The following is a 15,078-nucleotide window of genomic DNA, read 5'->3' as shown; positions in this document are numbered from 1 at the left end:
CTCAGTGTACAGGACTTGTTTTGGATGTCCAGCAGATTACTCTGGTGTTAAAACTGGATCCAGGTCTCTTGACCGTTAGCCTCTTACCTGTATTCTGAATGATTCTGTACGTGGTAGACTTTTATTAGATGCTTGGATTCAGGACTTAGGTTTTCATCATCTTTGATATTGTTATGTATATTAATGAGTTCAGTATACTTGTGTGAACATCAACATGGAAATGTAGTGGAACTTCTCAGACTTGCTGGAAAGTGTCTGTGGTCTCTGCCCAGGCATTGAGTGCCTTTAATTAAAGTTTGGATTTGTTGCAGAAGTAGCAGCATTAATGAAACTCAGTGTTTCCTACTAAATGTAATCCAGATCTATCATAATTGTTTTGCTAAGTGACCAAAATGAAAGTACTCCGTTTGATGACTTGCAATCTGTTTGATGGCTTGCAGTTCCTGTCATCGTTTCATTGCTAGCCAAGCAAATACTGTGCTGTAGACCTGTCACTGCCAAGTACTCAGCTATGGTTAATTTTCAAGTTACTACAAATAAATTATTTGAAAGTGTAAATATGCTGTCCCTAATGATGTTTGTGATATTAAAAGGTTTGCTTACAGTTGAAATCTCCATACTGGCTCAGAGGTACAGAGTGTTTAAATGTGGTTTTTGTTTTGTTTTTTCCCTTTCTTTCTTTTGGGACGGTTGCTTCTTACAGGGGCTACGATGACCCCATCGAGACAGAGATGGTTGAAGAGAGGATACCTTACCTTCATGGTGGCTACGCAGCACCACTGGCACAGCCAGAGAGAGGAAGCATGGCTAGTATTGACCGGCTGGGGAAGCGCTCCCCCTCTATTGACAGCATCCGTAAAGACCCCAGGTGGAGGGACCCTGACCTCCCTGAAGTAATTGCCATGCTCAGCCACCCTATTGACCCAGTCAAGTCCAACGCCGCAGCCTACTTGCAGCACTTGTGCTACGAGAATGATAAAATCAAAAAGGACGTGAGGCACCTTAAAGGGATACCCATCTTGGTGGGTCTGCTTGATCATCCAAAGCCAGAGGTCCATCGTAAAGCCTGTGGGGCTCTTAGAAACATCTCCTATGGGAAGGATAATGAAAACAAGGTGGCTATAAAGAACTGTGATGGGATCCCTGCATTGATCAGACTATTGCGAAAAACAAATGACATGGAAGTCAGAGAGCTAATTACAGGTCAGTGTCTGTAGTTTTTTTTGATGAATTATTCTTTAGAGGAGTCCTTTCAGCTTCAGGTACAAGAATTTCTGGAGATTTGAGTGCTAAAGGAGAATTTAGATCCTTGGCTGCAGCTGTTTCTTTAGCTGCACCACGTTCATGGTATGAGAGCGCCTGAGGCAAACGTGCCCTTCCGGAGGAAATCGAGATCATCTGTGTCTGTAGCACACTTGGCTTTCCCTGGCTGCTGAGAGATGGATGATGCTTCTCGGATGTAGCATGCAACTGCATGTGGTTGAGTTACTGAAGCTTAAATGAGTTATAGCAACTTCATTGACAGGTAATTTGTAGTGCGCTTGCCCTCAGCGTGTTATAATCGTGAGGTAAGATATGCTAATGTAAAACTTTCCTTGTTAATCTCTTATAAAACAATCCTGCTGCCATGTCCCCACTACTTCATATTGATTGAACAGTTGGTCTCCTCAGGAACATGTCCGGCCCGCGGTGCTGGGCACGCTGAGGCTGTATGTAAAGTTGCAGCACTTCTGGGCTGGTAAAACTCAGATTTTTCAGGAGTGTAGAGTCTGCTGTAGAGATGCTCTGGACACAGGGTTTGTCTGTTGCAATAATCGGAAAAGGGAGAATTACATTTTGTGCAGTTCGTTCACACTTTGCAGGGAGTTTTCAATCACTTATAACTCCATTATTCAACCTGGTTTTTATTTGAACTTAGTCTTGGACATTGTCCAAAAAGAGTAATAAAGTATATGCCAAGTTTCAAAGTTCAGCCATTAAGTGGAAAAGGGTGGAAAAGTATGTCAGCTCTTAAACTAAGGAGGAATATATTGTTCTTCAGTCTCCCATAACTCATGAGGAGTGAAATGGATTTCCCTTTCTCTTCTCAGAAGCAGCAGGGGATGTTTGGATGGAGGCCAGGGCAGTTGCAATGAATTTCAGTGCCAGAACAGAACTTTTCAGAAAGGTTTGTGGGTGCAAAAATGGGTCCGGGGCTGAAATTGTTTAGCTACCTTATCGGTGTTGGATTCTCCAGGCAGACTCTATTGCAAACATGGATTAAGCCATTAGAAGTAAACATCATAATTCTATAATCACCTCAAAAAAATGATAGCAGCTCTCCAAGTTTTTTACTGGTAATCATAATTCTCTGAGATGAACAGTGACCTTGGGTGTTCCAACTGTTCTTCCCCAGCCATTATGGGATATTTAGCAAGCTAGATCTAAATAGACAGTGTAGAAACTAGCAGGGATATTTTTTCCAGTTCTTTTCCGGTGGTAAAGGAGAGCTGTCTGTTTTGCCAGAGAACCTCTAAGTAGCATGTGTTGGTTGTGCTTTACCTGCTGTCTTTGCTTTGTCTCTTAACATGGAAACTCTGTAGGTAGTATTTATATTCCATTTGTTGCATTCATTTAGTATGATGGCTGACTTAATTTAAAAAAAAAAATTAAGAATATCTGTTTATCTACTGTTCTAGTTTACTCAAAACTCATTTCTGGAGTACTGAGAAAGGAGTAAATTTATTTCTTTAGATTCAGGAAAGGAGAAGCCAGTCTATAATTTGCTCTGAAGGAATATCATTATAATGCTAAGTGGTAATCAGTCACTTTTGAGATGTCAAAAACAAACTGGATGTTTTCCCTTTTCACTCTAAATGGCGATTGCTTTGATTTCCAGTTGATTAATTAGTTTTACAGTTCAAATGCATTTTATTTGACGGTAGCTCCTGCTAATTAAATGTAGTATTTTTATTCCACTTTGGTTTTTGCTATTTAAAGCTCTTTATTTCCCCTTACTGAGAAACACCAGGAATACTGAGGGCATTAACCTAAACAGATGTCCAGCAACAGATGATGTGCATTTAATCTCCACCTAACCAGGAATAATTTCATTCCACTTCTAAAATGATATCACCAGATCCGGTGTGAGACATTCAAGCATCAATAGAGGAGAAGAGTATTCCAGCAATGCCTCTGTGCCTGGTGCTGGTGTACTTGCAGTCGGTGTTCAAAGCCTCGGCTGATCATGTGGAATTGTCCATTCGAAAAATGAGCTCCAGAAGTCAGTGGAGAGAAACAAAAGCCGACTTGAAGTGAAAAGGGAGCATTCAGCTAAGGCTGCTGCAAAAGGACTGTGTTTTGCAGCCTCAAAAATTCTGATCGCATCTCTTACGTTCTCATGGTAGAAATCTTGACTTCCTATCTGGGTGCTTTTCCCTAGTCCTAAACCAAAGTCTACCTTTGCCATGAAAGTTTTTCATTCTGTCTGGAGTGAAATCTCTGGGGGCTTCTGCAGCGATGGGGGGGGGGGGGGGGGGGGGGGGGGGGGGAACAAACAAAAACAAACAAACAAAAAAAACATTATACAGGGTTTGCTTGTTTATACCTTATAACAGGCTGCAAACTCAAGTTTGGTCTGACACATTGACTTTTCTCGGGTTTAATATTTCTTTAACTCAGTACTGGCTGTTTTTTGAAAGCTAAACAGTCATCATCAGCTGGTCGTCCCAGACATGGACAAATGATAACATAATCCCGCTTTTCAATTAGATTTAAATAATTTTAAGAAATTTGAATAAATCAGATGTCCAAATTCAAGAGCACTTCCAGTCTTGAAGTTTTACTTGTCTGGGTGTGGGAGCCTGCCTGCAGGACAGGAGGTATGTGGGAGCACACAATAAGACATGTTATTTGCAGCTGGAGAGGGTAGCTTCTGGCAAAAGAGAGCATAATTCACATCTAATTTGCGAGTCAGTCCTTGGCTTTAGTACAGCTCCACGGCCTCTCATTAACTTGGTGATCTGCTGCAGCAGCCACAGCTGTCCAGAAGAGTAGGAATCAGGCCGGCCAGCTGGTTCTGGTCAGTGGTTAATAGTCTGGGGGAAAAGCCTCACCAATATGTTAAAAATGCATAGGAGGTAGAAGCAGTGGCAAGGGAACAGGAGGGAGGAATCGTGTATGTGACGCTCAGTGCTGATTGAGTAAGACCTGATGTGTCCGAAGTGTGTTCACTTGACCACTTCCCTGAATATGTGTTTTGGAGAACCTGAGTTAGACAAACATGTTGACATGCGATTTTGGAAGCCGGTTGAGTATACTGATAGAATGCTACTGCCAGATGAAGCAAGTCTGCAGCTTTTTTCTTTCAGATAGCACTGGTTTTAGCAGAATTTGAAAACCTCTGGGTTAATGCCATCTCTGGTTTACCAGATGTTCTTGATATATCTGCAAATGGCACTAAAACATGATGTCCCTCAAGGTAAGACAGATATGTGAGGCCTCTAAAAATATGCCTCTATTCAAAACTCGGGATACATTCATAAACTACCACAGATCTCCCTTTTCTTTAAAAAGAAAGTGTGGAGTTACAAAACGTTTCCTGTCTACTGGACTGAGAAAAGTTTTATTTAACTGTTAAGAGTGTCCATAAGTAAATCATGAGGAGAGTTGTGATGGGAAATATTCCACAAAATTCTTCCTTGCATCCCTTTCTAGTCTTGGAGCTGTACTGCTGAACTTTCAGTGGATCATTTTCTATAGCAACAGAGAGAAATGAGGATTAAGCTGATAAGGAATTAAATCGGTTCTGATTGGGAAGACTGCAAAAGTTTTATCTTGAGTGATAAGGGTTTTTTTTGTGGAGGAAATGTTCCCATCAGATATGCAAGACCAAAATTCTGTTGCATTCTTTGAAAAGCAATCAGAAGTTGGTAGCTTTAATGAATAATTTTGTTCTTTGTGAGAAAACTGAAAGTAATTTTGTTGTTTAACAATGTTGCACTGATTTTAAGTGGTGCAGAACATGATTTTCCTGATGCTGTATGTTGTCAAACTGGTTTAATTGAAAAATGATTGACCTTCAAAATTCTCTGCAGAGGAAATATTTTGATCTAATAGAATAATAGAAACTTTGCAGATTGATCGACTTGCTCAGAATTCATACCTTCTGGACATTTATGTATGCTGAGATCCTGTAAGCTGATCAGACGCTAACTTCTCTTTGAAATACCATGCTGTCTTGAACGTTCTGGTTACAGATGAGCTTAGTTCTTCCACTTTCTATGGCCTGCCAGAAGAAGTTCCCTTTTCATGGTGTCTTCTGTGACACAGTAGTTCATGTTGAGGTTCTCGACTTCACCACTACTTAACTTGAAGAAGCACAGCTCCAATCTTCAGGACATAGAATGACAAAAACAAGTCTGTCAAACAAATGCACACAGGACCAGCACGCAACAAAAAGTCCTCAATGAATGGAATGCGGAGCGCTTTATTTTTTCCATATGGTAAATGACCATAGATAAATTAAACAGCTTCTGCTAACTTCTTGGTGACAGTGGATTTTTGCCAATAAATGAGCACTGCAGGAAAAGATTTCCCTTGGATTTCAGAGGATAATAGCACGTATGTATTCTGCCACAATTTCTTTAGAGGTGGAGATTTAGGAAATTATGGCTGTGACCCTAATAACTTTTAATATTACATAAATCTTATAACTATGATTAGCTTATAGTAATTTTAATATATTTTTACAATAATCAGTACTTTTGAAGTAAAAACTTGTAGCTGTTGTCCCTGCTTGACGTGCTGAAAGAATAGAGCTAATGGTTGTAGTTAGAAATAATATATATTACAAATAGTATTTATGAATAAAATAAAGGTTGATCATGATTGTGATCATCTTCTGAAAAGAAATAGTTCTTTTTCTTTTCTAGTCCTAAAATTCATGCAATCTGTGGTCAGAAGGGCCAATACTTGTGGTGAATGTGCATGCATGGAAAAATTAGGTAATTTAATTTTCCTTATGCTGCTGTGTTAGTGACTGGATTTCTCTGGAGTGCTAGTCATTTGAATTGATTAAACTTAAGAGTTTTAAAAACTGTGTTTCCAGCTTGTTAGATCATTACTGTCTTATGCTAATAGAGGCAGGGAATGGTTTTTAAAGATGGATGTCAAATTTATAAGGATTTTAATGTTTGTCTAAGTCAGATTTTTTTCTCACACTGCTAAAACCTACAGTCTGATCTGAATTTGTTCACTTTTTTTTTTTTTTCCCTGTGGCTGCCACTATCAGTATCTTTTCCATGGAATTTGTTTTCTCAAGAGCTGAAAGGATGCTTGACTTAGACCTCTTTGGTTCGTAATTTTGAATAATAAAAATGTGCTGTCACCGTTTTTCTGTATCACTTCTTGTGGAATATTTTCCCAATGAAGTCAACCTTGAATATGAATTTTTTTCCTCTGCCTTTGGAACCATGAGATTCCCTCATCACTGAACTACCTCAAGCTACCTTTCTTTTAAGTGCTGAGCATTTTCCTTCACTGAATGCTGCTCAACAGAAGGATTATTTTGGTTTTCCTTATACAGCCATCAAGGAGAATATTATAAATTTAGGTGCATTGGCGTTTTTTAATAATTTGAAGAGCTTTGTGCATATTTATATATATATATATATATATATAGTAAGACTCTCTTTTATTCTCCTTCGCATTTGTTGGTGTTTTCTATGAAATATTTGAGAGGTGGGAGGTGGATGAGAAATTGAAAAGCTTGTAAATATTTTTTTTTTTTTTTTTTTTTTTTTACAAAGAGGATGGAGGAAAGGCATTCTGTTTTACTTCAGTCACTGTTGACTCGATGACAGTCAAAATGTGTTTGCCCTAAATGGTTTATTGCATAAATTGTATTCAGCCTCTTAATAAAAATTCTGGATGAGTATGTGCAAGAGATCTGTTTGTCGGGGCAGGTAGTTCTGGTGGTCCGGCCAAGTTATGAGCACCAGCGAAGGTGACTTGTGTGTGGTAGATGGGCAGGCTAGTGCTGTTTTCAGTGTTGCAATCCAGTTAGAATACTATTGAATCCCAGTTGCATTTAGCTTCTTGAAATAACTCCTGGTGAATGAGAACATAGGAGAAGAAGGAATTTGGAGATGATGATTTGATTTTACACATTGGGGTTGAAGGTATTGAAGTCTAGACACAAAGCTCTGTCTTAAAACAAGCAAAAGATTTGAGCACTGAAAAACTTTTGTACAATCCTGTATTACTAGAGCTATTGGAAATTTTATAGGTATTTTTGGCTTTTTAAGTATATGTCTGCCAGATTCTTCTGAAGAAGTGAAACTTGCCTTTGTAGTTTCACTGTACAGCTAACACATTATGTCACTGCTCCAGGAAAGGGGAAGAGGCAGATTCTCAATTGAGGTGCAAAAGATGTCTGTGCGTTTAAGAAAAGAGTTCTTAAATATGAAGGGTTGTCAGATTTGAACACTTAGCTCTTCCACATACAGAAGATTTTAAATCTCCACATTGTTTCCAGTTGCAATATTTTGCAGTTTCAAAAGAATAGAAATGCACGATCCTTATGATGGCATCCTCAGTTGATACCATTGTTTCCTAATCGTGTTTTTGTGACCACTGCAAATACCAAGTGCTCCACTTATGACCCTGTGAGGGAACCCTGACATAACTCTTCAGATCCAGGGTATTCTGCATCCGCTGTTCTCAGTTTGAATCTAGGTTTGCTCCAGAGATGATTATCCTAGATAATTCCCTGGGATTTATCCATCTCATCCAGTGCTGGATGTTCCGATTTTGCGTTTGAATTCTGAAGTACTGAGCCAGCAACGCATTTGGAGATTTAATTGTAATTATTATTTTTATATCAGTGTGTCTGATGTGCTTAAGGAATTGGTATACAATAACTAAAAAAAAAAAAAACTGTCTAGTGAAGTATTTAAAAATAATTGGGTAACTTATATGTCAATTTTTATAGTTATCTTATAAATATTGACTTGCATTTGTTTATTGTATGATGTGTATTTTTGATCCAATTTGTTATGAGCAGTAAAGGTTTTCTTCTACAACAAAATGGGGCCAACTAGCATTTTCTGCTTCGTTTTGGTTTTTCTCTTATTATCCATTGTTTGGTATTTTGCAGTGACAAAGAGTGATTTACTCTAGTGGGTACAAAGAGAAAATTAATTAGTATTTCACCTATACAGTCTTGTTTGAAAGATATAAAAAGTAGGTTATGAAAATCTCTTACAGTGTGTTGTCTATGAATGGCAAGGGAAATAGGCCAAAAAAGCAGTATTTTTGTATGGTTTTAGAAAAAGACTGAAAGAAACATTATGGTGTTCATTCTGTTGTCTGCCTCAGAGTTTCTTTATTAATTAATATGGTCTCCTAAGTCTGAACAGATGCCTGGATTTTGTAAAGATCACTTGGAATAGGAGACACCATAGCATTTGACTTCCGAGGCCCTCTAATCATCAGCCGTTGAGGTTATCCTAGAAGTGCCACTCACAACTCAAACAGAGACAGAATTCCTGTCCTGACCCGATTCCTGTCCTGACCCTACATGGATAATGCTCTGATGTTAAAATAGACATGTGGCGTTTGGCACTTGCAGCAGTGACAGCCAGAGTGTGCAGGAGAGTTCCCAGGCGATGGCCGCCTTGGCTCCTGCGTGGTGGCCCTGGGGTCCCCAGCGCCTGGGGAGTGCGGCGCAGCTGCAGGCTCCCTCCCTGCGACACGCTTTCCCTTCCGCTGGCAGCATCCAGCGAGTCCATCTGTGTGTCAGGCTGTGTGACAGAAGTAATAGATCCAAAATCTTTTTCCAGTCATTTTTAAAGTTTGAAAATTGTGGCCTCTAAGACTTGGAGTGATTGAAAGGTACCGAAACAAAAGGTTGCACCTTTGTTGTTCTTTCGTGTTTTTTCTTTAGACATGTATACTAAGAGGTGAGTATCTACAGTTTCCACTGTAATATGCACAAATTCACAGTTGGAGTAACACAGGGAGCTGCAGATTTATATTGTATCCTCTTAAGATTGCCGATGTGTTCTGGGGAACCTAGCTTTCCCATTCAGTCTCTGAAATTTTGCTAGTCTTCATACTTTTCCTTGGAAATCAAAAGTGTGCATCTGGCTCCCTCCAAGTGTTGTTACTGATAGTTCCTACACGTTACAAGGCTGGGCCTTCGCAGAAATCATCTCTGAGGTGAATGTCCTATTTTAGCCCTAACTAACCTAATGAGCAGTAACCGTCTGGACACCGATACAGGTCTGCTGGGAAGTTGTATCGCTCGTCTGGGACTGTGTTTTTACAGTTGTAAGGCTGTTGTGTTGTTTTGATGTTTGATTTGTGTTTACTTTGGCTCATAATTGAGGTAAAAATGGAAAGACAGAGTAATTTTCGTTCTCAGCTTCTTCAAGGATCATATGCTTGTGGTACCAGGTGATCTGAATACAGATATTGCCTGTGACAGGAGAACGTGAAAGTAAATCATAGAGAGGAGTCTTGATTGAAATATTGTCTTGTGCAGAGGATAAGCATAAGATCAATGGTCCTTCATAAATTCATAAATGTTTTTAAGACTTGCTCAATATACTTGTCTGCTGCACTAGCTGAATTTTTACTTTTTGAGGCATAGCTAGACCTAAAAGTGTAACAAAATTTGTATATAGCGGAAAAATCCTATTAATCTGCAATAGCAAATCACATTTATGTACTCTGTTGTAGGACTTGATGACTTCAACAATATCCATGTCTTGATAAAAGTGCTTCTATGCTTTTAGAAATGGTTCTGTTGCAACGACTGTGGAATTTTCCCTAAACTATGTGCTAGTCTGGCGTCTTATCAAGTGGCTTTGACTTTTCGTTTGGTTTTATGATTTAACCTTCTAGTGAATCTAGTGATTCTGTTTGAGATATTTTAAATAGTTATTGTTCTCTTGTTGTTTAATAATCACTGTTTCTTCTGCAGGCACCCTGTGGAACTTGTCCTCCTATGAGCCCCTGAAGATGGTCATCATCAACCACGGTCTGCAGACGCTCACCAATGAGGTGATTATACCCCATTCAGGTTGGGAGAGCGAGCCGAATGAGGACTCTAAGCCTCGCGATGCTGAGTGGACAACTGTCTTCAAGAACACTTCTGGTTGCTTACGGTAAGGCGGAACTGTGGAGTATTAATCTGTTCACCACATCCTGCATTTAGGATTTTGTTAAAATTATCTTGATTTAAAATAAAGTGTCATATATCTTTCATTTTTGCAGAGATATCCCTATTCCAGTGGCCACAATAACAATGCTTGGAGGTATTTGCCTGCCACCGACTCTCATGTTGCAGGTCTTGTCAATGTAGGTCTCTGTAGTGGGGTCAACGTGAAGACTAGGTCATTTGTCCAGGTTAGGGAGTGTGGATCTACATAGGGAGGTGTATAATACACTGGAGGGTGACCCAGGTAAGGTTAACTGCCAAGCAGAGTACAAAACAAGAATTTTTGCAGTGCAAACAGTGCCATGCATACTGAGAATCACACTTTCATTTGTCAGTTGTACTGTGATCAGTGGGCTCTTTCTACAAATTTCGGATACCTTCTCTGCTTCCCTTGATAATGCTGGTTTTATATATTTGAAAAGTGTGGTTTCAGACAACTGCCTTCTTGGTTGTAGGCTTTCTTCTATCAAAAGGCATTTTTTTTGCAGACGCTGGGGAACTGCTTTCATAGAATTACACTGAGCATGAAACATGGATCCAGTTTCAGCCACAACACTTTTGTGGACACACTCCTATTTTAAGCTAAAGTGACTAAGGACCTATGGGAAGTTAGTTAAGAACCTGAATTACTAATGATTTAGGAACCTATTCCTAATATTCCTTGCAAAGGAGCCTTTTCTGGTTAGAAGTTTTATCTGCATTTCCGAGAGCACCTTGACAGTAGGACTGTACGTGCTAGAAGCTGGGGTCAGGAGGAGTCCCAATGCAGTCTGAAAAACCTTAAAGAACCAATGTTCCCTATAAACAGAGTCTTTCACTTTGCTTTTCATTGAAGTAAAATAGTGGAGATGCCCTGTTAGATTCTTCAGCTTTATGAAGTCAATTAGTTTGAACAAAACTAATAAAGATTTGGCATTGTACCTTCTGTTGCTCTGAAGTATACTTCTGTCAGATTTCTACTGATTAATGCATCGTCAGAAGTTGGTTCATTTCTGTTTCTTGGGCTTGTGGTCTCTAAATTGCAATAACTATTCCCCTGAGTAACTTCACAAATGAAGAAAGTAATGAAAAGTGTTCTAAAAGGGCCCATTACTGAAATTATTTGCAGTTCCACTGGAAACTAAGGTCCTTTAAGTAGGCTCCAGACATAGGTTTTTTACTTACTAGTGTCTCGTTTTCTAATGTTGTTCTGCAAGAGGAAATTGGGGGGGGGGGGGGGGGGGGAATGGAGGGATGGGGGGATAAAAGGATTATCTGAATGAATGTGAGATTCTCCAGTAAGTGTAGACAATAAATTGATCATTAGTAGACTAACATAATCCACATCATAAATTTTTATTAGTATGTGCGGTGCACTGATCCACTTGAACTTCTGTATTCCAGGAGATCTTTGGGGTATTTTTTTTTGTTTGTTGTTTGTTTGGGGTTGGGGTTTTTTATTTAAAGTAAGGTGCTGGTTTTACAGGACGTGCAAAAGTTTGTGCCACTTTGGACATTCTGTATTCTTGAAGGCTAACGAAGAGGGATGTAGAGCATAGCAGTACTGAGATATGTTAGTTAGAGAATTGGAACTTTTGGTATTTAAAAGTGGTCCTGATGCACTTCAGATGCATCAGGACAGGAGCCAGCGAATAGTAACTTCTTCTGTTGTTGAAGAGGGGAAAGGTATTTCAGTCCTTTCACCTATAGTCTCTGCTGTCATAGTCATGCAGGATTGTGTGCTTCCTTGTGGAAAATTTGAAGCTTCAGTGGGATGAGGGGCAAGGTGATTTCATGCTTGAAAGCAGTTCCTTAAGGTAAACAGAGATGTGATGGCAGGTTAGCAGGGAGAGGTAATCTGAAAAAGGTAGCGTGTCCACGTCTCTTTGTTGTGTTGTGGAGAGAGCAACCTCTTGCCACAGGGAGGCAGAGGACTGTCTTGCTGTCTCCTTACTTCTTGCAGTGAGCTAAAGCGAGTCCAGGACAGCAAAGGTGCAGGAGTTGGTGAGGTATGAGCTGTCTTTCAGTTGGTTGTACTTCTTGTTACAATGTCAGTGATACTGCATACATCTTGTAGAGCACTTCCAGCCTCTAGGAATAAAACTGGACATATCAAAAGTAATTATCATTACTACTGTTGGAAATAATTTTGCATTTTTTGTTGAAATCCTCTGCAGCTCATCCTTAAAAGCATCAGGAAGATAAGATAGTTAACACCAGCAGAGAATAAATTGTTGCAGCCATCTGTCTGACAGATGTCAGTGTTTAAAAACCCCTTTGCCTACTCTTCTCTTGTTGACACAGTAACTGGTCCTAGAAATTCAATTTTCCATGAATGGTGCTTACTGCAGACTACAAACTGTTTTACCAATTTGTTATTTAATTGGGAAGTGAGTCCTTTTGATGCTATGCCAGCACTTTGTCCCCTTTGGAAGTGAACCACAGGTGTGTGCTGTGTTGTCTTCCAAAACAACAGAGAGGATCTTTGAGCTTCTGAGGTTACAGATGTTGTTGCAGTTTAGATATCCAAGCAGAAGACAAGCGTTATGCGTGCAGGATGGCATTCGTTTCAGTATCATTTTTTCAGTTAATGAAGTTTATCAACAGATGTGGGCGATTTTTGTTTCAAACTCGGTGATTCACAGCATGAAGTGCCAGTTAATTATTTGCACGCTTTTTTTAACACTGCTTTCTGATCTTTACTTTGTTCTTAATCTAGGTCTCTCTTTTGATAACGTGGAGCCTTGGAAACACTTATTTCAAAATAATTGAAAACAAGTAATTAAAAAAAAAACAAACAAACAAACAACACTTATTTGCCTTTACCTCTTCTTAAAATCCCGATCCATCCCATTTTCCTTTCCAGTCTTATCCTGTCTGCAATACTTTTTTTTTTTTTTTTTTTTTTTCCCCTGTGTAATTTATTTGTCTCTCTTTTCCTGACTTGGGGAGTTCAGGTGCTGGTGTATGTCTGTGACTGAGTAGGGCAGGGTGACTTGTATCCTGAGTAGTCAACTTGGGCTTCTTGTGCCAAAGAGGGGTTTAATGTTTGGTATTAACAGCACAGATTGTGTAGTGCTGCTGGTACATATGGGATGGAAGGATGCTTTAGCAGAGGGGTCAGTAACTGGGGCCAAAATCTTAGCAAACATTTGTACCTGCACCAGAGTTGCTTTACTTGGAAATTAAATTTGCAAGATAAGAGCCGTGATCCATGCACTCTTCAGCCTCTTACCCAAAGCTAAGGTAGTTTAGCTTCATATAGCCTTGATTTCTGCCTGCTTTCTAAAGTAACAAAAATCCCTATGTGTTGCCTGATGTTGATTTTAGTCTGTGTGGCCAAAGGGCTTGTGCTGAGGAATAGATCTGTCTGAGCTGCTATTTGAGAAAGCCCTGTGCATGATACTGAGTAACATTGGACCTGGTCATTTACAAGCTGGAAACCAGAGAAACTGTACAAAGTTTGTTATCTTCAAGATTGCCGTTCAAATACTATCTCTTTTGCCATAAGTTAAACTCTCGGATTACCTGTGATACTTCGTGATGTCTGTACCAAACTACCATAGCTAACTGACAATGTATACATAGCCAGTAGGAATCAAGGGAAGAAAATGCAACTGATTAAGGTTTATATTGACTTTGGAGACCAGTGTTTATTTTGAGGGCTCCTTCTAAAGTCAAACCTTCTCCCATGACTGTGGCCATTGTAGGGATCTTCTGAATCTTGGTATCATCTGGAACATGACGAGTGGGTTCTGTGTGCCATCCCACTGTACTTAACTTGCCAAAAACTCTCTTCAAGCAAGTGTTTGGGGAATTCTGTGTTCCTCTTTACAAAATAAAGACTTGGCAGCACAGCCAGTTTGCAAACAATGATCTGGTATTGAAATTTATTGCATGCTTTTTCTGTAATCTTTACCAAGAAAGACTGAAGTTTTCAGAAACTAGTGCAGATGATAGTAATTTTGTCTCCATTTTTGTCCTGAGATCAGGAAAAAGATGTTTCACCTTCCATTGCTGTGTTTTGTTTATAAGGGCAGACCCAATATGATGAATGGATCTGCAATGTCCATAATAATTTTACTACAAAAAATGGTCATGAGCCTTGTGATAGATGCTACCATGGGTGTAATTTTATAAAATAAAGGTACTATATTCTGTTGAACCCGTTGAGAGAAATAGATATGGTGGAAGTCTGGAAAGGAACAGTGAAAAACAAAGCAAAGATTGATTTATTGAAATTAAGTGGATTTTGGGTTATGGAAAAGTAGGACTGAGGAAGAGGTAAGGAACACATTTGCTAGGAGAATCGTTAAATATGCATAGATGTTCCTTTATTTTGTTTGTAGTACAAGTTTCATGTCTTCTCATTGTATTTTATTCTTTTGGGTATGTGGAGAATGTCTCTCCTAGTTATTGTCTTTTTGTTTTTTCTCTTTAAACTCCTAAATCCCTACTGGGATTTGCAATCCAGAAGCATTCATTTTTAAATTGTACTCTCCTCCAGTTTAAATAATGTAACGATTTGGTGTATCTTGAGAAGGCTATTTTGTGATGCTTCCTACATTTTTGACCCAGACGTTAAGGTGCTTTGGGAGAAGAGAACAAGTGGAATTGCTTGCGGGATTGCTGGAGTAAGGCTCACTCACATGCAGCCAGGCGGTGCCAGAGACCTTCACTGTGTCCCCAGGTTTCTCCCCAGGTACTTCTCTGCTTTTTAGGGGAAGTGCTGCATCTGTGGGTCAGTGAGCACTGCTGCAGACACATTTTCTTTTTTGTTTTCTGTGCAGGTATCCACCGTGATTCCTAGTTCTCTGGAAACAGCAAGGATTTTAATGGTTTAAAAATGAAATTCATTCTGGGCTTAATTGCTGTTTCCTGCCTAATTACTTTTA

The 15,078-nt window shown here is 39.4% G+C and overlaps 1 protein-coding gene across 1 annotated transcript in view; it reads left to right on the top strand.

The window, feature by feature from the left end:
• ARVCF (ARVCF delta catenin family member) overlaps positions 1-15,078 on the top strand; it is a gene marked incomplete at both ends in the record, with an annotated part of 171,403 nt that overhangs the window by 96,806 nt on the left and 59,519 nt on the right. The window contains 2 exons of the mRNA XM_082491809.1: positions 704-1,203; positions 9,968-10,151. Of these exons, the coding sequence (XP_082347935.1) occupies positions 704-1,203; positions 9,968-10,151 (684 nt within the window). The remainder of the gene's footprint in view (positions 1-703; positions 1,204-9,967; positions 10,152-15,078) is intronic.

The sequence above is a fragment of the Vanellus vanellus genome (genome assembly GCF_965231255.1).
Source record: "Vanellus vanellus genome assembly, chromosome: 16".
Taxonomy (NCBI): Eukaryota; Metazoa; Chordata; class Aves; order Charadriiformes; family Charadriidae; genus Vanellus; species Vanellus vanellus.
This window is presented reverse-complemented; position numbering and strand designations above follow the sequence as displayed.